The sequence below is a fragment of the Vulpes lagopus genome, chromosome 7 (assembly GCF_018345385.1).
Source record: "Vulpes lagopus strain Blue_001 chromosome 7, ASM1834538v1, whole genome shotgun sequence".
Taxonomy (NCBI): domain Eukaryota; kingdom Metazoa; phylum Chordata; class Mammalia; order Carnivora; family Canidae; genus Vulpes; species Vulpes lagopus.
The window spans coordinates 64,905,532-64,925,700 of NC_054830.1; the positions used below are offsets into that span (position 1 = coordinate 64,905,532).

The 20,169-nt window shown below is 52.3% G+C and overlaps 1 protein-coding gene across 9 annotated transcripts in view; it reads right to left on the reverse strand.

The window, feature by feature from the left end:
* RGS3 (regulator of G protein signaling 3) overlaps positions 1-20,169 on the reverse strand; it is a 122,139-nt gene that overhangs the window by 56,132 nt on the left and 45,838 nt on the right. For 7 of the 9 annotated variants that reach the window (XM_041764688.1, XM_041764689.1, XM_041764686.1 and 4 more), the window contains 4 exons: positions 19,465-19,661; positions 17,028-17,111; positions 11,186-11,297; positions 5,131-5,174 (listed from right to left, as the gene is read on the reverse strand). In XM_041764688.1, the coding sequence (XP_041620622.1) occupies positions 5,131-5,174; positions 11,186-11,297; positions 17,028-17,111; positions 19,465-19,661 (437 nt within the window). Of the gene's footprint in view, positions 1-5,130; positions 5,175-11,185; positions 11,298-11,544; positions 11,935-17,027; positions 17,112-19,464; positions 19,662-20,169 lie in introns of those variants that run through there. The other 2 variants (XM_041764692.1, XM_041764697.1) reach the window with 2 other exon arrangements.

A 20,169-nucleotide genomic window follows, 5' to 3' on the forward strand; every position in this document is an offset into this window, starting at 1 on the left:
TTCGGGTGAAGGCCTGAACTATATAGGCCGGCGAGGCAACTGCTTGGGAGAAACTGTTCCAGGCAGAAGGAACAGCACATGCAATGGCTCTGAGCTGGGATGGCTACCAGCATCTTCGACTAGCATGCAGGGACGTTTACCCAACCCTTCAGGGTGGGGTCGGCTCCCATGCTAAGTGTTCCCAGCATGCCAGCCGTTCCTTCCTGCCCCAAAGTGCTCAGGCGCTGGTCTTCCTAAAAGCATCAGAGAGGGAAGAAATCGCCACCCCTTGGCTTCAGAGAACTGGGCAGATGTGGTGAGTCAATTGTCCCACTTAACAACAGATCCCCTCCACTTCTCAGAACTGCCCCCCCAACCCCCAGTCTGCTGCAGGGAAAGGACAAGCCCAGCAAAGAAGACCCCAGGATTCCCCAGAGGGAAGCCAGCTAGGGCAGGACGTGTCTCACCATGTTCCCCGGCCAGGTGAGGGGTGAGGCAAGGACCATGGACCCTTCCAGCCTAGACAGGCCATCTCTCCACAAAGCTGGCCCTGCCTCGACCTAGCGTTTTGGGCTTCAGCACATCCCTTAACCTCCCAGAGCCAAACCTCTTCTTCTCTTTCTGTTCCAAAGCAGGAACTCTGCCTTAATAACAATTCATTTTCTCTAATTATCAGTTTTAAAGAGCGCTTTCCTTTTTTTTTTTTTTTAAAGAGCACTTTCCTATCCATGCTCTCATTTAGATCTCGACAATCTCATGAAGAGGTAGGAAGGGCTTAGACGGTTGCTCCCAAAAGCAAGGAAGGGGAAAACCATGGCTCAGAGTGGCTAAGGGCCTCCTCCAACTCTTATTGCCAGCAAGTTCCAGAAGCAAGACTCAAAGCCTTGGAGAAACACCCGCTGAGATTTCATCCCCCAAACCTGAGAGGCCCCTAGGAGGCCTGCTGAGTCACTGCCCCCTGGCAGGAATGCTCCCCCTTGCAGACTGGGCCCAGAAGCAACCAGAGCACGAAAGCCTTCAAAGATCCCTGCCAGCCAGTGGGTCTCAGAGCAGCTGCAGAGCTCACTGGTAACTTTTTGTACTACTCTACACTGCTCTGAGCTCCAGGATCCTGTGCCTTTTTACAGAAGTGCAGGAAAGCCTCCCCTCAAAGTGAGAGGGCTGCTGGCAAACTCATCTTGAGTCACCCCCCCCCCACATGCCATACCCCACACAGTGCTAAGTACTTCACCAGGGGGGTCTCAGTACTTCCAATAGCCTTGCAAGGTAAAGGCTGTGATTATCTCCATTTTACTGACAACCACAAGAACCACTTCCTCTTCCTTGCCCTGTAGATAATCTCTTTTTAGAAAATCGTGTTTCTCCCTGCCTGGGATGGTGACCATATGACCTATCTCAGCGTAGAGTTCAGGGCTGAGTCTCTGGCTCTGAGAGCTTGAAGCTGAAAGCCCCATAATGCTAGAGAATCCAGAAGCCTTCTGAGGCACCAAAGACCTAAACCCAGGCCTGGCCCCAGGGGCCAGGGGTTGGCTGTCTTAGATGGGCAAACATGTTGAGGAGGCCCTTGCTCCCAAGGCTCCTTTCTAGGAGCTTTAGAGGTTGATCTGGTCAAGAGAGAAAGCCTAGAACCAACTTCCTCCAGGGTAGCTGAATTCCCATTTGTATACATCTGTCAAATCAAGGACCTATTGCCTGCCTGGCTGCCCTGCATATGAACAGTCTCTCTTAATCCCGAGTGATCTAACTCATTGGTTTCAATGCCGTTGCACACCATGCCCTCACATACCAGGACCCAGGGTCGAGGCCATAAGCATCCTTAAAGGCATCCTCATGTAACTCACTCAGAGAAGGGGCCTCCTGATGGAGCACTGGGCCTGGATTTCTGCATTCAAACATGAGCATCCTCAAATCCAGCCAGAAACCTGGGTGCTCCCGGCCTCTGTAAAACCCCTGTCTTGGGCAACCCGGGTGGCTCAGTGGTTTAGTGCCACCTTAGGCCCAGGGCCTGATCCTGGAGACCCGGGATCGAGTCCCATGTCAGGCTCCCTGCATGGAGCCTGCTTCTCCCTCTGCCTGTGTCTCTGCCTCTCTCTCTCTCTCTCTCTCTCTGTGTGTGTGTGTGCGCGCGCGCGTGTATCTCTCATGAATGAATAAATAAAATCTTAAAAAAAAAACCTGTCTTGCCATATCTCCTTGTTCTTGAATTAGTATTATCTTTGTAGGAACTAAAACCCCTCCTGCTACTGTTTGTTCACTTGCCTTGACAAACATCCTCTCATTTAAGTCTAATGACTTTATGACACAGGTAGGAAGGAAAGGCACAGCCTTTCATTTTTCAGATGAGAATACTGAGGCTTGGAGAGGGTAAGTCAGCGGCCCCGGGAGACCTCAGGAAAGGAGATTCAGAGTCTGTCCCCTGCCTCCCCTAGAGCCTGCAGTCTTACCGCGTTTGTGTAACTCTGTATGTACATTACAAGGAACATGAGATATTCCTCTTAGCTTTCTTTTTAAAAGGTCAATAAATCACTGGTGATGTCTCTAATGGAGAATAAATGAATATGAAAAGCTCTCCCCCTGTTATGAAGCTGACAATAACAATAACTACCATTTATGGAGCACTCACCCTGTGCCAGGCTCTGTGCTAAGTGCCTTGACCAGGGTATCTTATTGAATCTCATTTAATCATTACAACAGCCCTGCCAGGTAGGCCCCATCAGCCTTGTTTCAGAGAGGAGTACATGACTGGCCCAGATCACTCAGTTAGGAAATGGCAGAGCCATGATTCAAGTCTAGGTCTTCCTAACCCCAAAGCTCAGATTCTCAAATTAATGGAGCCAGGATCAGATCCCAAGAGAATGGTTCTTGACCGACATGCCGTTTGTCCCAGTGACCTTGGTGTTCCCAAGTCAGTAGGAGGCTGTGTCTGTCCCACAGGTTTGCAGGGGCTGAGGAATACCTGTCCAGGAAAATAGAGACTCCAGGGCCGAGGACTACTTAGGACAATCCCACCCAGCACCTACTGCTAGGAAACAACCAAAGCTGCTGCCCACCCACCCCCTCCCCAGGCAATGGAGGCTTTTGGAATGCAGTAGAAAACCTCTCAAACTCCTGACTCTCTTGCCCCAGTTTCTTTTCTGGGTGCTTCCTGAATGTTAGACAATGAAGATAAACCACTTGTCAGAAGGTCCAGTGACAATGTGAGTTTGGGGTTCCCCGTGGGATCCAAAGGCATCGTGTCGAGCCTATGTGGGGCTACAGAGCAAGCAGGCATCCTGTCTTCCCGTTACAGACGTGCCTCTCACAACAGCCTCCTAGGAGAAAAGAGGCTTCTGGCTGCCTGTGAGCTCTGATCTCCAGCCCCTCTGGATCAGAACTCCTGGCACTTTAACTGAAATAAAAGGCCCTGAATCAATATCCCTTCATCAATCTTTGGAGAGCTAGGCGGTCACAGTTCCCTGGAAGCCAATAAGCAGAAGTGCTTTTCTCTGGACAAAACAAACCAGCCTGGCAGGAAGCTCTCCTAGCATTAAAGAACCTGGAGCTTCATTTCAGGCCCTGCCAGGGAGAGCTGGAATCCAGAGGGGTGAGACTGAGGGGCCAGTGCTCTGACTTTTCCCAGCCTCGTTCACAGCTGCTAGGCTGGTGGCTGGGCTCTGTGGAACCGACTACCCATGGGCTCTGAAGCACCTCTGCCAGCTACTTCCTGTGCCTGGTGGAATGTGCCGACCAGGGGAAGACATCCAATGCCTTCCTGGGCCTTGGGTTGCCATTCTAGGCAGTCAAGGTCCTCAGTTCAGATCCGACAATGTCCACTGCCCTTTAAAATGCTCTGCCCTCCCATGAAGCTAACTGGCCAACTCCGCCTTCTCCCCCAGGCATCTGTTCAGCCAAGGGGACTCTCTCGAAGGCCTGAACCCCTTTTCATAGCCAGGAACTAAAGGGATGATTTTTAATCGTAAGCGACATACACACTCTTTCTCCAAAGGGTACCTTCCTCTTGGCCAGCGAGTATAGACCATGCCCTGCCCACAGCCTCTTGTCCCACCAGACGGGCTGGTGTGTCCAGGACTTTTAGATGGAACAGACTTAAGTAGAAGCAGAGGCTGGGAACGGGTCTAACGAATCCTTGCTTAAAATGGATACTGCCCCTGCTCCTATTAGCAGAGACATGAGACTGGGAATAGAAATTTGGCTGAAAATTCAAGGGTTTCTATGGCTCCGTAGCAATCAACGTTTTCATCACCACAGACTTCTGTGATTAAAGCCCTGGTCTGATGATATTTTATCTCCCAAAGTATATCAAGCAGTAAGTTGTCTGCCTGCTTTTGTTCAGCAAAGGCATAGCACCGCCCATACGTGCTTCTGAGCAGACTGAGATAACCAGGAATACCAATCACACGGAGTGGGCATCATTCCAGCCCCAAAGCGCAGACACTCAATGTTTCCTTTAGCCTGCATTAGCTGGCCCAGGTAAACGTGCAATTACATCCGTGCCCTTTAAAACGCTGACAAGATTCTGCGAGAGGGGTCATGGGTGGTACTTCCTGGAAAAAGAGGGAGAAAGAGGCAGGCACAAGAACCAGGGCAAATCTCCAGAAGCAAGGCTACCAACCAAGTAAAGAAAATGATGCATAGCTGTCAGGCCACAGCCTCACTCTGACCCCTGCAGGTGCTGGAGACCAGAGGGTCCTAAGTGGGGGATCACAATGTCCTTCTGTCCCCTCGGGGCATTTCTTTTTTTTTTTTTTTTTTTAAGATTTTCTATATTTATTTGACAGAGCGAGAGAGCACCAGCAGGGGGAACGGCAGAGGGAGAGGGAGAAGCAGGCTCCTCGCTAAGCAGGGAGCCCGATGTGGGGCTCGATCCCAGGACCCTGGGATCACGACTAGCAGAAGAAAGATGCTTCACCGACTAAGCCACCCAGGTACCCCCCTTCTAGGCACTTCTGTGCCCACTGCTCTTCCACGCAGAGGTGAGAGACACTGAGGTAGGGACTCCTGTCCCCATTCTAGGGCAGGAAACCCCCCAGGACCACGGTATGAGATGACATGGAGCCTGGCACTAGAACCCAGGACTAGACACAGACCAATGTCTTCCCACTAGCACCAGGCCACAGACCTCTCTCTTCAGATCCAGAGGCAAGGACTCACCTCTGCTAGGTACAGCACACAGAATTTCAGGTCTTCTGAAGAACCTTGGAGGAAAGAAAATATAAGACTTGCATTAGAGTCGGCAACACAGTCTAAGCAGCTATAGTACTGCCAGCTGCCTCGCCCAGAAGCCCGTGTGCAGTACCTTCCAGAAAAAGAGGAAGAAGGAGGCAGGCACAGGGGACAGGGAAATCTCTGGAGGGAAACCCACTTAGGAACTAAGCAGATGGAGGCACAGCAGTAAGGGCTTTACCCACAGGTCTGCATCACCCCAGGGATGCTGCAGTCCCACTCCCTTGACAGGTAGCCAGGAACACCTCTGGGCACAGGTCCAGGGAGCTGTCACCTGCCTCAGAAGGCTTCGGTCTTTCCATGCTCCCTGCCATGAGGGACACGGAGGGACATAGAGGCAGCACACATTTGGGTTTTCCTTGAAATGCTCCCAATTGCCTTCGCCATTTCAAGGTTCAACAAGGGGCCACTTACTTGCTGGATGGACCTAGGAATGTGTGGGCTGTGCAGCGAGATCCCCAGTCATGGGCTGGATGTTGCCCGCAGATGGCCTCCCAGCCTGGGCCCAGCCTCTCAGTGTGTTTTCCTAGAGCCCCAATTTCCAATCCCAAATTGCCCACCCTCCACTTCTCCACCTGGGAGGCAGCTGGGAGGAACTGTCGGGCTCCCCACGCCTCCAGCAGAGGGGCTAAGGCAGAGAACCTACAGACGACCCATCTGGTTCCAGCGCTTCAGAAACACTAAGACCAAGAGGTGACCCCTGGCTGCTGGGGAAGGCTCCTTGGAGGAGGATCCTCTTGAACTTCAATGCAAGATGGGAAGAAGGACACTCTGGGAGGTGGGAACAGCACTGGTAAAGGCACGGACGTGCAGAAGCACAAGCTGTGGTTCAAGGGATAGCAAGTGTGAGGAAGAAGCCCTGCCCCTTCCCTGACCATTGCGGGCTGCTCCTCGGAACCTGGCATCACTCCCCACCGGGGCATTCTTCGGGGCACAGACCAGGGATGGTTAGCAATTTCCTGAATTTCAAGCAATTGACCTCACTGGGCAGGTAGTCATTTTTGAGAGAAACAACCATACCACATGTATAACAACACACACTTACAGTGCCATGTACCGACCGCTGTGCCACCTGCTGTCCATGCAGAAGCTCAACCCTTGCAACAACCCCCAGGACGCAGGGGCCACTAGCATCCATGATTCGTGTGGGGAAAACTGAGGCTCAACACACATTTGAATCGAAGAAGTTGTCCGATAAACCAAAGTGGGTTGCAAAGCAAAGCTGATCAGGTAACAGAGATAGTGGGGCAAGCCAACTCCTAAGAAAAGCAGTGAGTGAAGGCCCTCGTGTGGGTGAAGACCAGGCCCCCCTGCAGCAAGCATATGGGCAGTTCCCTAGGTCCAGGGGTGCCAGCAAGAGCCAGAGAAAAATAGTCCAATAGTCCAACGGGGGGGGGGGGGGCAGGGGAGTTCACTCTGGACTCAGAAGAAATCCTGCTACTTCTCCTCACCTAAAGGAGGGTCGGGACATAGAGGGCCCCCCTAGGAAGTTCATCATGTTTAAGAAACCTCCCATTTGGAAACTTCCACCAATTATTTGCCTTGCTGAGGGTGGAGACAAGGGGAGGTGGTTTCTTTTGTTTAAGAAAACATTCTGGATGCCTCCTTGGCTTTCCAGAAGCAGATCTTAGTGCCAAGGGAGAAACAAAAAGATCTATGTAAGAAAATAACAGAAATGTGGGTTTTAGAAGCTGGCAGTGAGAGAAAAGAAGGCTCCAGATGGGAGGGGAAAGCCAAGGAGATGGGAGCCTCGGGGAGACAGGAGGCCGAGAGATTGGGGGAGGCTCAGCCTACGACATATTCCCAATGGCAGGGGGTGGTTGACGGCTGCTTGACAACTTCCTGGGCTGTGACACCCCCTGCCACCACCCTCCTACATTACCCCAAACCTTCCCTGAAGTCTGTTCCACATCACAGCCTTGTGCTGGCAGCGCTTTGAGAGAAGGATGGAATGGGGGCAGCGCTCAGCATGGCTCAGAGCCTCAACAAGGGACAGCAAGCCCCCGGAGCCCAGGGTGCCAGGAAGGAGGCGTAGCCGCGGAAAAGTGGTGGCTGACCCAGGAGAGCCACCTCACCCCGTCAGAAACCCTTCTGGGACATTAGACCGGGCCCTGGGCTTTCCAGAGTGTGGAGAAGTACAAAGAAAAGAGACCTGGAGGCAGCACACATTTGAGTTTTCCATCTAATACTCCAGCTACCTTCATCATTTTGAAATTCCACCGCAAGTCACTGGCTCCTGGGTAAACCCTGCTTCCCACCAAGGACTGTGGGCCGTGCAGAGAGAGGTCCAGAGGCCCAGAGATGGCTTCGTCACTCGAGTCTGATCCCTGTCATGTTCCCAGAGCCCTCTCAAGCCTGGTCTGAGATCCCAAACTCAGCCATTCGCCCAGCACTCCCTATGCTTGCGTGACAAAGCCAAGAGGGGTGCTGTTTCCATTTTCCAGTTGCAGAAACTGAGACCCAGGGAGAGAAAACAATTTGTATAGGCATGCAGTAAGTGAGGGGTGGAGCTGAGATTCGAACCCAGGCCGGCTGCCTCTGAAGCCCAAGTTCCAACCAGTGCGTCTCATTTCTGCTCCCCCTGCCCTGCACCCCTTTACTTCTCTGCATCCCACCAGACTCTGCACTCCTACTCCAGAGGTGGGAATGTGTCTCTCCCCCTGCTATGGCCTTGGAGGCAGCTGGCACTGAGGTGAGCTTGGAGGATGTGCTCAGCAAATGTCAGCTGACTAAATTTAACTCCAAGTGTTCCAGCAGCTGGAACCCTAAGCAGCTGAGTTCCCGAGACTGGGTACCTGGCTCCCTCGTGGTAGATGGAGAGCCCAAGAATCAGCTGGACATTTCCAGGCCATCCTAAGAGAACAGAGCAGGCCAGGAAGACACACTGTGGACGGGATGCTGGCCCCTGGGAGAGAGAAATATAAAGACCAGCAAAGCCAGTGGGTGGCAGAGACAGGAAGAGGCCACAATGGGCCCTGGATGACCAGAGATGTCCCAATTGTTAGCACCAACTCTCCGCCTGTTCCCATTATGCTGCCATTCAGACCTGCTGTAGTTTGGGGATGCTGGGGAGGAGGGCAGGCGAGGTTTACGTGGCCACCACCAGCTGGGAGCCCTGGAGAAGTGTGCCCCAGCCCCTGAGCTGCACAGCACTTCTAGTCTCCTCGTCGCTCATGCATTCATTCAGCCAACAGACATTCACTGGGCACTCACAATGCTCTGTACCTCGTGCTAGGCCCTAGGAGGATGCTTGGCCAGCAGAGCTAAGCTCCATTCAGGCAAGTCACACACGGCAGTCATTGCTCCCTGGGTGGCATAGGGTCCCCCCTGCTGGGAAAAGCCCTTGTCAGCCCCAGCCCGCAGGAAAGGCAGGGTGTGCTCCTTATTACCATCTTCTTTGCCCCAAACTGAACTTTCTATGCATGTTGACACACCTGGGAGGCACGAGCAACATTAATCAGAGGCCATTCTGTCAATAGAAGCTCCCGCCGAGGCCCCAGATGGATCTCTTAAAAGCCTCACTCAGGCCCTCGCTGCTGCAGTGGGAGATGGGCTGGAGGCCAGGTGCCGGGACTCAGGACCCTGGGACTCAGGACCCTGGGTCCCACAGCCCCAACTCCAACTGCAGGAGAAGGGGACACTGGATTTCTGTGAGCCCCGGGAACCACAAGCCTGTCTCAGGGGAGTGGAGGCAGGGGGAGGCGGGAGGGGCTCCACCAACGTCTGGAGGAAAATCTAAGAGATGAGACATGCACCTGTATGCTCAGTGTCACCAAGCCTTGTCCCTGGAGAGCCATGTTCACTGTTTGCTGGAGAAGGGGCTGGAGAAGGGCAAGACAACACGTCTGCACCAAACCACCTGCACCAAACCGTCACAGCAAGTCCAGAATACGTGCACACACACACACACACACACACACACACACCTCGACACCCATGCCAAGCCAGCAGGCTCTCCTAGCCGTGGTCCTCTCTCCTGAGGGGTGCCAGCCTTGGCCACCCTCAGCCTACCACCTATCTGCAGGGAGAGGATGTGGTCTCTAGCTCAAGGAAGCCATGTCTGCACAAGGCTATAGCTCACAAGAGCTCAGCATCTGGAAGGTCTCTCTGCAACACCTGAGGCCCCACACCACCCACTCGGACCAGCCACCACCCAGTAGAAGACGGAGCTCACCCAGACTCTAACTTCAAGGCTTGGGTCTGAGGGCTCCAGGAGGGGAAGAGCCAACCAATCCCCAGCCGAGCGCCCCCAGCCCACCCCAAGGGGTGGAGGCAGGATGTTTAGGCACCATCTACCATCTCACAGCAAACTCGTGTCAGGGCACGTCAGGGCTGGGAAAAACCATCAAGGATGGGTCCAACCCATCCTTCACAGTCTGAGACACCAGAGTCCAGAAAAGGGAGCCGGCCAGCTGAAGTCACAGAGCACGTTAGCAGCGAAGCAGAGCCCAGACCCCAAACTCCCAGCTCTGACCCTCCGCTCTTCCACAGCCTCTTCTCTCCCACTCCAGTCCCATCACAAAGCATGGCCAGTTTGAGCCTCTCTTCTTTCCCCTCCCCTCTTCTAGCAGGAGGCTGAGCAGATGAGCATCCTGGGCTCATGGCCCCAGACCTGGGTGATGAGCATGATGAGCACAACTGAGTAAAGGTCTGGGTCTTATAATCAGTCTGTCGGACTGTGCATCTTATCGGGCACCCCATCCCTGACTGGGTCCTGATTGTCTGAGGCGGGGTATGCGTGCAGGGGGGTGGCAGGGATGGGAGAAGGGGGTGGAGGGGTGAGCAGGGGAAGCTGGGTCTGAGGGAAACAGGGAGGGGCAGGGAAGCCCTGGGCAGAGTCTGCTGGAGCTCTCACCTGCTCCCCCCCCCCCCCCCCCCCCCCCGCAGGCCCTGGGGAGCCAGGGTGGGAGCTGCAGCGGAGCTTACTCAGAAGGCTGCCTGCGGCCACCCTGCAGGAAGGGCTGGCCCAGAGACAGGTGACCTGCTTCTCCCCACTCAGGGGCGGCCCTGCTCAGTGGGCAGGAGAAAGCTAGAGGCAGAGAAGGAGAAGTTGTAAGTGACTTCCTGTGGGGCGGCCCAAGGGGAGGTTCTCACACTCCCTGGGTTCCTGAGGAGGAGGAGGAACCGTGCACAGGAACACAGGACGGCTCTGCAAACAGCCAGGAAGTTCTCCTGGAGCAAAACCCGTCAAAACAGAATTCTTTCGCAGGGTAATATTTTCCTCTCTGCCCCTGTCGCCCGTGCTCAAACAGGTCTGTTGTTGTTTTCATAATCTGGGAGAGGAAATCAAGCCCCTTTCAGCAGGGACTTTAGGCGCCAAACCAAACCGCTCAACAGATACTCCCAGCTGGCTTCCCGTTCCCGAGTGGAGGAGGCCCGATGGAAAGTTTGCAGGGGACCTTGGCTCCACGGTCCCCCGGGACCCCTGCTCCCCGGGCCCCAGCCTGGGCCATGCGGCTGGGTGCAGAAGAAGTAGTGCTCTCCTGTCCGGGATGTGCGTGGCGAGCGGGGCAGCAGGCAGCGAGCACCGGGCGCCTGGTGTGGGCCGGGCCCCTGCATATGACCTACTAAATCTGCACAACAACCTACCGGCAGCCCCACTTACACGTGAGCCCCCAGGCTCAAAGAGGTTGGAGTAGAACGTGCCCAAGATCACAGGCAGTGAGCGGCAGGGCCGAGATCTAAGCACAGGTCTGTGTGAGCCCAAAGCTCTTCCCACTCCACGGCCTCCCTGAAACGTGTCTGGACCAGAAACCTCCCAGCAGAGCTCAGGGCGTACAGCCTAGGATGAAACGCCAGTGTCGCGGAGCCTAGCGGCCCAGGGGCAGGACTGGCCCCAACCCCACGTGCTCAGATGCCCCACTGATGGCTGGCAGCCCGCCTGGCAGACGGGTCAAATCCAAACTGTGCATCCGTACCGCCCAGAGTAGCGGGACTCAGGGCAAGCAGGAGGGAGTCCAGGGCACCTGGGGCACGCACTTACCTTCCTGCAGCTTCACGCTCTGGAGGTAGAGGGGGTTCCTCAGGACGTTGCAGCGTCCCGGCTCATCTTCCTTGGTGAAGAGCAGCAGGTCCGAGTAGGCAAACAGCGTCACCTGCATCCCAAGAGAGCAAACAGAACTGGCTGCTCTGCTGCCCCAGAGCTCGGGAGCCACAGTCTCCCTGGGAGGCCTGGGTAAGGAGTCTTGGTCATCTCGGGCAGAACTAGGATCAGACTCTCAGTGTGGCCTTGGCCAAGGACAGTGTGATCTACAATCAGGACTTCCTTTTGGTCTAGAGTTTTCTACACCTCTCTTTATCATGGGAAGGGTGTAGGGAAATAGGATAAAATACGACCCTCACCTTCCACGGCAGGTGACCCCTGCAGGCCTCTCCACCTCCACAGCCCAACCCCCGCCAGGCCATCTTTCTGACTACAGGCCCCTGGAATCTTCAGCCCAGCGCTGCTGGCTTGGCGCCACTCGGGAGCTGCGGGATGTTGGCACATTTGCTTGTATTCTCCTCTAAATGTCTGGCTAAAAGGGCGCTGCACTTGGAGTCAGAAGTCACAAGGCTCTCCACTAAGAAGCCATGAAAACCTGGTTAGGGTCCCCAGAGCTGATGCTTCAGTTTTCTCATCTGTACAGACAGGGGAGTGTCCCTGCCCAGGTCCCTCACAGGCTTCTTTCACGAGCCCTGTGTAGACTGAATTGAAGCATCATGCAGTGTGAGGTCTTATGATCACATTCCTCAAGGATAATTTTAACTACATTAACACATAATCAGTTCAAGAGAAAGCCAGCTACTTACGCTCTAATACAGACATGTATGTGACTTTTATCTCTTTTATGCGCTAGCTGTTCCAAAAATAAAAGGAGAAAGCTATTTTTAGACATTATAGGTAAACCAACAGGCATGCTCAGCATAGTTTCGTGCTAAAAAAAAACTACTTGATCCCCTAATGCCACTAAAGATTACACTGTTCTTTGCTTTGTAAGCCTTGCAGCAGCTCTTAGTTAAAAGCAATAAAATCCAATTTTAGATTCTCCAAAGAAAACAAAATGTTATTAATTATGTGAACTTCCCTTTGAGGTATCAAAACCTTGACACCTTATCTCTTCTGAGGTAGGAGGAGTTACCCAGAAGGCTTGGCGTGCACCCTCAAAGGCCACAGCGAGTTATGCTCGGGGTGATTGCTGAAGTTTAAGAAAGTCAACATGTTGACATTTAGCTATCAGACTGTTAAAGATGACCGAATAACTCTACCTCTGATGCTCTAGCCTACAGAAATACCTACAAGGATATATTAATATGAAACTATAAGGATGTTCTCAACGGTATCTTCATAATAAAAAAAAAAAAGAACACAGATACCCAACAAGAGAGGATGGATAAAATAAATTATTCTAGGGGCACCTGGGTGGCTCAGGGGTCGAGCATCTGCTTTTGGCTCAGGTCGTGATCCCAGGGTCCTGAGATCGAGTCCCACATTGGGTTCCCTGCAGGGAGCCTGCTTCTCCCTCTGCCTATGTCTCTGCCTCTCTCTCTGTGTCTCTCATGAATAAATTAGTAAAAATCTTAAAAAAATAATTCTGCCTTCATATGGGAGAATTTTATGCAACTATCAAAAGAATGAAGTAAGGCTATGTGGACAGAAATGCAGGTAAAAATCTGTCCACGTGGTGCCCACGTTGCCCTAAAAAGCCAAGTAGCTCAATGTGCAAAAATGCCTAGATTTTAATCCAATTTTGTAACATAAAATTGTAGATTTATACATTTTTTAAATGTCTAAGATATCACACTCTTCCCTTTGGGAGCAGAATTTCACTTTATACATTTCTGTTTAATTTGCATTGTATGACAAGAGAGCCTATTACTTTCGTGATTTAAAAATACATAAATATTTTTCAAAGGACCACTTGGCTCCTTGAGCACAGCACAGGCACAGAGGTTTGGAGGAATCTGGACCACAGGGGCAATGGGGGTGTCCTTGAGCAGGAGGCTCTCAGGGGCTCTAGCTTCTCCAATGGGCACCCAACACGAGAGCTCTGGAAATGTGGGCTGGGAGAGATTCTGGTATGCCTCTCCAGATTTCTCCCAAACCACAGTCCTGACCCAACACAGCCCAAAAGAAGGCCCATCTGTTAAGTTCTTTCTTTCTGCTCAGTGGATTCTTACTTGTAAATAGCATCACTGCCTTCCTTCAAAGATGGGGACCATGCAGCTCAGAGAGCTGAAGTGACCTGTCCAAGGCCACACAGCCATGGACCATTGCCCAGATCTGTCTGACTCCAAAGCTCTTATAACATGGAGAGGTATCCATATGCTACATCCATCCTCCCCCTGAATGCGAAAGGATCCAAGCACGGACCAAAAAAGAAAAGCAAAGGAGACCAAAAATGAAGTTAAAGAAGGGGGGGAAAATGATCTAGGACCTGAGGGGTTGATTCTTTGAGCAAACTTGCAGGTTTTCCCACTAAAAAGAAATCTGGCAGTCATACCTCCGGACCCGTAGGGAAGCTGGGAGGGGAAGGGTCCGAGGGGGGGGCAGTCTGTCAGGAACCTAAAATGTGTAAAAAAAAAAAAAAAAAAAGTCCCAGGCTCTAAGAGAGCTAGGTGGATGGCAACTTGGGAAGAACCATGGGCAAGGTGAGAGGAGCTCCAGGCCACTACTCTGGCCCCAATTCCCAGTGCTGAGAATGTGGTCTAGACAGGAAGTGATTAAGGCATGAATGAAGAATTTCCCCAAAGGTCGGGTCAGGGAAAGGACAGAGCTGGCACACAGCTGGACGCAGGGCAGAGGGGCAGGGGGATCCCTCTCCTGTGCCACCAGCACCCTGCCGGCCTTCCTCCAGAAGGAGCCGTAGCGGCCCACAGTGGAGTGATGCCATCTCCACCGCCCAATTACCTGCTGCCTTCCACAACAGGCCATGGGGCCGCGGGGTGCCTTCCCCACATTTGCTCCAAAGACACATCAGCTTTCCCAAAGGGTCAAAGGTTGAGAGATCACTTGGTTAGGAAATCCTTGCAACTTGGAGGTTCACTTCTCCCAAGGAGCCCTAAGCAAGCTCTCCCCAGAGATCTTGCCTAAAGGCAGAGTTTGCAGAAAAGACCTTGGTGCCTTGGTTAATGGTAAACTCAGTGAGTCAGTGCATGAAGTGAGGGTGTGTCTGTCTTGGGCCTCATAATTCCCCTGTGACCCTGAGCACAGGGCCTGGTAGATGCTCAACAGCTATTGTTTGAACGTGTAAGCGAGGCTACGCCATAGTGCTGATTTGATCTCAGGGCACGTTACTCAAGCGTGTGACTTCTGGGAGGGCGCATGATGTGGGGCAGCCCAATGTGAGACTCATCAGCTCCCAGACGTTAGCGACCTGGAGCACGCTGGGAGAAGAGACGGGAAGAGGAACAAGCGGGAACATTCCAGGAAGAAAGATTTCTGTTATGGGTAAAAGGGAACTTTCTACAATTTAGCATTCTCCCGTAACAAAACCTGTGTGTGCCTGGAGGGGCTGCCTCTCCCGATCCAAAGCCATCTGGAAAACCATCAGCTGGAAAGTTACAGAGAAGCAGTCAGAATGGATGACTTCTGAGGGCCCAACCAACGCTGCAATTCTACAAACTTATCCAAGCCCCTCTTGAATTGGTTTGCATTTTTGACCTAAATGTACCAAGATCCACGTATTGGCTGCCAAGCATGTTTCATGAAAAAGAAAGATATTTATTTGTCTTCAAGTCGTTTCTTTCAGTCTTCAAAAGGGATCTCTTAGTTCTAAGACTCTAAAGATCCACTAGACAAAGCTTTTTTGGACAGACTGTAAACATAATCAGGCTATGGCTCCAGCCTGTGCTTGTCAGTCTGTTTTTCAACAAACATGCCAGAGGCAGCATGGGATCGTGAAAGCACTGCTGAGCCAGAGATCCAACTGCTAATCCTGGCTCTATCCGTAATGGGCCTTGAGACCCCTGGGTTCCAGTTGATCTCACTGGGAGCCTCACCTTCTTCATCTGTAAAGTGGGGACAACTGGCCTCTCTCTCAAGGATGCTGTGGGAGCTAATTTAAGGTCTACTGTGTTAAATGCATGTGCAGTGAGAAGTGTTTGAGCGCCCAGTGGTGAGAAGACAAACAAAAGAGCAGATTTAGACCTAGGTATGTGTTTCAGGATGGCTGTCATTTCTGCCTTCATCTGAGTCTTGTGAATTTGTAGCCACACCTCACTTTCTGACCCTTGGCCACCTGACTTGGCTCCACCACACACTTACTCATCAAGCACAGCTCCAAGCGACTTCTTGTTCCTAAAACTCAAATCCCCCTCAGCAAGGTGAAGTTTTACTCTCTCAGAGGTAACTCAGAAGGTATGCCAAGGTTTTTAAGAAAGCTCCTCAAGAGGAAGTCCAGAAGTGTAGTGAGCTTGGCACCTGGGGGGCTCAGTCAGTTAAGGATCTGCCTTCAGCTCTGGTCATGATCTCAGGGTCCTGGGATCGAGCCACACGTCAGGCTCCCTGCTCAGCAGAGAGTCTGCTTCTCCCTTTCCCTCTGCCCCTACTCCTGCTCTCTTGCTTGCTTGTTTGCTTGCTCTCTCTCTGTCTCAAATAAATAAATATTTTTTAAAAGAATAAGGGCAGCCCGGGTGGCTCAGAGGTTTAGCGCCGCCTTCAGCCCAGGGCGTTATCCTGGAGACCCGGGATCGAGTCCCGCATTGGGCTCCCTGCATGGAGCCTGCTTCTCCCTCTGCCTGTGTCTCTGCCTCTCTCTCTCTCTGTGTCTCATGAATAAATAAATAAAATATTTTAAAAAATAAAAAATAAAATAAAAAGAAGAAGTGTAGTGAGCAATGCCAGTGGGGTAGAAATAAGCAGGGAGTTCCCTAGAAAAAGAAAATGCTCATTTGGAATAAACAAGTTCTGGTTCCCTAGCTGAGAAAAAACAAAAGCAGCCTCCTACTTAGCCACAATTACACATAATGTCCCAGAATGCTGAGGCTGAACGGGCCCTTAGAGATCAGCTAACCTCAGCTGCCTCAAATACACACACCACCACCACTGTTCAGAAGAGAACACTAAGGAAAGGACGGGGAAGTCAGGAGTGAGCCAGCCGCAGAGCAGGAGCTGGCTATAAGCTTCCAGCCTCCAGGCTTCCTGAACATTCCACTACCCCACGCTGCTGCTCAGCTCCGCTGAGCCCCATTGCCAGCCCAATCGGCAGCAAGCCCCGCAGAGGGTTCAGTCAGATCCCAGGGCTCCAACTTCAGCGCCAAGTAGATTTCACAGGCCTGAGATGGCTCTGGGGACTGTGTGGGTGAGGGAAACTCCCCCAGTTAGAGATAAGAGATAAGAAACTCCTGGGCAGAACTGTGTGATCTCCACACCCAGGCCTCCATCGGCAGAGCTAGGGCCCAGAAGAAATCACAGATGTATCCTTCAGAAGAGGAGCTGGGATTTGGGGTAATACAGACCCAGAAAACCTGAGCAACTGATGCTCCTTCAAAAATTCTCTTTGGCTAATAGCTCCAATCTTCTCACCTACAAAGCCATTCATCACAGCCAGGGTGAAGGAAGCTGAGACAGACAATGGGAGGACTTCGGGGGCTGGGAAAGCTTTCTAACCATCAAAGATGGACTACACAGCTTTGAGAGGTAGTGAGTTCCCCATCATTGGAAAGGTACAAGAGCAAGCTAGGCAGCCATTTGATAAGGAGGGGGATGGGAAGGGGAACGGGGTGGAAGCTTTCAGGATTTTCCTGCCCTGAGACTATACAATTCTAAGACCATCAGGAAGAGAAAAGTTAGGCGCCTGGAGGATGCTGGTGAAACCCTACCTGGGAAGCACACGTGTCAGCCTTACCTCCACAGCCTTGTTCCTCCCCTCGTACAGCAGCAGCTCCTCAGACAACAGGAGTGTCCGGGCAGGGTTACAGAGATCTAAAGGCTGAAAACAATGTGGGCAATTCAGAGAAGCCCAATGGAGACGGGGTGGGTGGAGGGGGAGGCAGCTTGCCAGAACCAGCCACAGAGAACCCTGTCGGCCGCCGACCGAGAGAAGGCTCCAGGCTCCCCCCACCCCGTGAGCCCACACGCCCCCTCACACACAGGTGGAAACAGAAAGACAGATACTCTTGTCCTGGGCGGAACTGTTGCCACCACCTTCCCCACCGAGCTCCACTGTAAAAGCCATGCTCTGGCAGGAAGTCCAACCACATGTTTAGGTGCTCACCATTCTCCCCGGAGCTCCCCGACTAGATGGGCTGTGGGGGGCCCTCCCCGCCCTCCCTCCATCTGACCCATGCAGGCCTCATGGAAAAGTCCCTCCTGCCAGGCCCAGGCTCTCAGAGATACCCTGAGAGCCTCATGCCAGATTTGGTCACTTAAGTCCCTTCAGAGCCAGCCCAGTCCCCACTCTACATTCATAACACCCTTGAGTAGAGGGCCTCCTGCTCAGCCATCAGTCCCCAGGGACCAGTTCTCACCCAAACTCCTCAGCCACCCCATCATCCTGCCCCTTTCCCACTCAGGAGCCCCTGCCCCCTGCCCAGCCCAGAGAAAGCTCCCTAAGTTCTGGATTACCCAGCAGGACTAATCCTCGGTGAATGTGTATTTATAACATGGCTTCAGGTACCCAACACCAAGCAAGGTGCTAGAAGAGAGATAATGCAGCAGATGTCAACTGCACACAACCACCTGGATGGATCTCACAAAGACTGTGAGGCAAAAGAAGCAAGGTCCCAGAAGAGGCCAAACAAAATATGTTATCCAGGAAAGCACAGAGAGATGGTAAAAATAAAGGAAAGCAAGGAAATGACTCTTAAGGAGTCAGGCTCATGGGTAGGCCTGGCAGGGTGGAGGGTATGAGGATCTGGAGGAAAGATATGGCCTTTGGAAAGGCAGCAATGGCCTACGGCTTTATCTTAGGGGACACCTGCTTTGTGATTATTCATTAAACTACACACTTGTTATGGCATTTTTGGTTTAAAAACTTTACAATTTAAAAGTTGCTATAACTCTCTGAAACAAATTGTCATTTTTTTGTAAAGATTTTAAAAGGAAAGGGGAAAATAATCTCAGTGGATGTACAGACCTCTGTGGTCTCATCCTGAGAAAGAGAAGAGACCAAAAGAAAGGCAGGAGCCATCCGGGGAGAGGTGTGTCACCTGCCAGAGGTGCATGGAGAAGGAAGGCATGGTCAGAAATGAAGCCCCTGACTGTGTCACCTCTATGCTGCTGATGAGAGGACCAACGAACACAGTCTTTCTGGAAAGCCATTTGTAAATATATATAAAGAGCCTTTGACGTGTTTCTGGCCCATGACCCCGTCATTTCACTTCCAGGGCTCTCTTCCAAGGAAAATAATCAGAGGGGGCAATTCATGCGCAAGGATTTTCATCACAGAGTTGTTTGCAATAGCTAAGGAGGAGATAGAAGTATATCTGAACAGAGAGCTGGTTAAATAAATACATGTCCGTAAACTAGAGTAGTATGCAAGCACTGTAAAACAAAGGCTTGGAGAGTATTTAGTGACGCAGAAAATGTTCATGCTGCAACTTTCATTTAAAAAAGGCAAAATGATGGGGGTGCCTGGGTGGCCAGTCGGTGAAGCATCTGCCTTTGGCTCAGGTCATGATCCCGGGGTCCTGGGATGGAGCCCCACATCAAGGCTCCTTGCTCAACAAAAGGCAAAGGGATAGAAAATATACAATAAAAGTTGTTCGGTTTTCTTTCTGGAATGTGTACACACACGCAGAAAAGACACCCGAATGTTCATGCTGATTTTGTCTGGGTGGTGGAAGACATAAAGGGAGGAAGGGATGGAAGAAGCAGAGGGAGCAGGAAGAGAGGGAGATGGGAGATGAATCTCAGGTCACCAGCTCATACTGGCCAGACACGTTTGCTAAGACCAAGGAGGCCAGACGCCAGAGCTCAAGGCTCACTTCCAAACAGCAAAGCACCTGATGAGCCAGAAAAGCAGAAGCCTCAGCAAGCCAGCCCCGCGGCAATGCCAACAAGTAGCTGTAGTGTGCCTGCCTGTCCCCAGAGAAAGGGAAAATTGGGAAAGGGGGCAGGGACAAGAGGCTTTCCTTGCTCAGCTTCCCTGCCCCCACTCTCCTGTTCCTCCTCCTGGAGACCTCTGCTCCCTCAGTATAACCCCCAGAATCCTGAGCACCTGAAGCCATTTCTTTCCCCAGAGGGATCCCTTCTGGAACAAGGCACCATCCCCGATGCTGGGGTGAAGGATCCTCCTCTTTCTCATCTCCCAAGGGAGCGCCTGGGGCCAGCCACTAGCTTACCTGAACAAAGACTGGAAACACGAGGACTTTGGGGGCCAGGGTGACATAGGTGCCATAGCTTGAGTGTGGGGCATGCGGCCTCATGACCGGGCAATTCTGGTAGTTCCCGTGGCCCTTCATGGTCTGCACTGTTTTCATCAGCCGGGACTTCTTCCCCAGGCCCGTGTAGGACTTCCCTTTACTGGGACTACCTGATTCTGTGGAACAGAAATGGGGGGACCATGAGGCATGTCCAGGCAAAGGCATCCCCTCTGCAGAAAACAGGGAACACAGACTGGGCGGGCCAGTCACCACTTCCTGAGTATATGCTACCTGCTGGGCCCTGTGCAAGGTACTGAAAACACAGGGAGGCCCCTGAAGGGTCTTGAGCCTCAGGGATTCCCTCGCACTCTTCTCATGGGAGCTGGCGACACATAAATAAGCGGCTCCGGGGCTCAGAGGGAGGCAGCAATCCCCATCCAGTGTCCAAAGCTCGAATCAGACCCACCTATCATTTTGGCCTCGTGCTTTACAAAATCAGGAAATCTCTCATATTTGAGAAATCAGAAGATCTGACCTCCCAGGGCCCACAGTCCCACACAGAACAATGGGTCAGTTGGGCCGCCCTGGGTGTCAGTCACGCCCTCTCTCCGCCTCCCCGTCTCCCCCAGCCCTGCGGCTCCCTCTATGCGCCCAGTGCAGTTCACATTGTTCCATCGCCTCCCA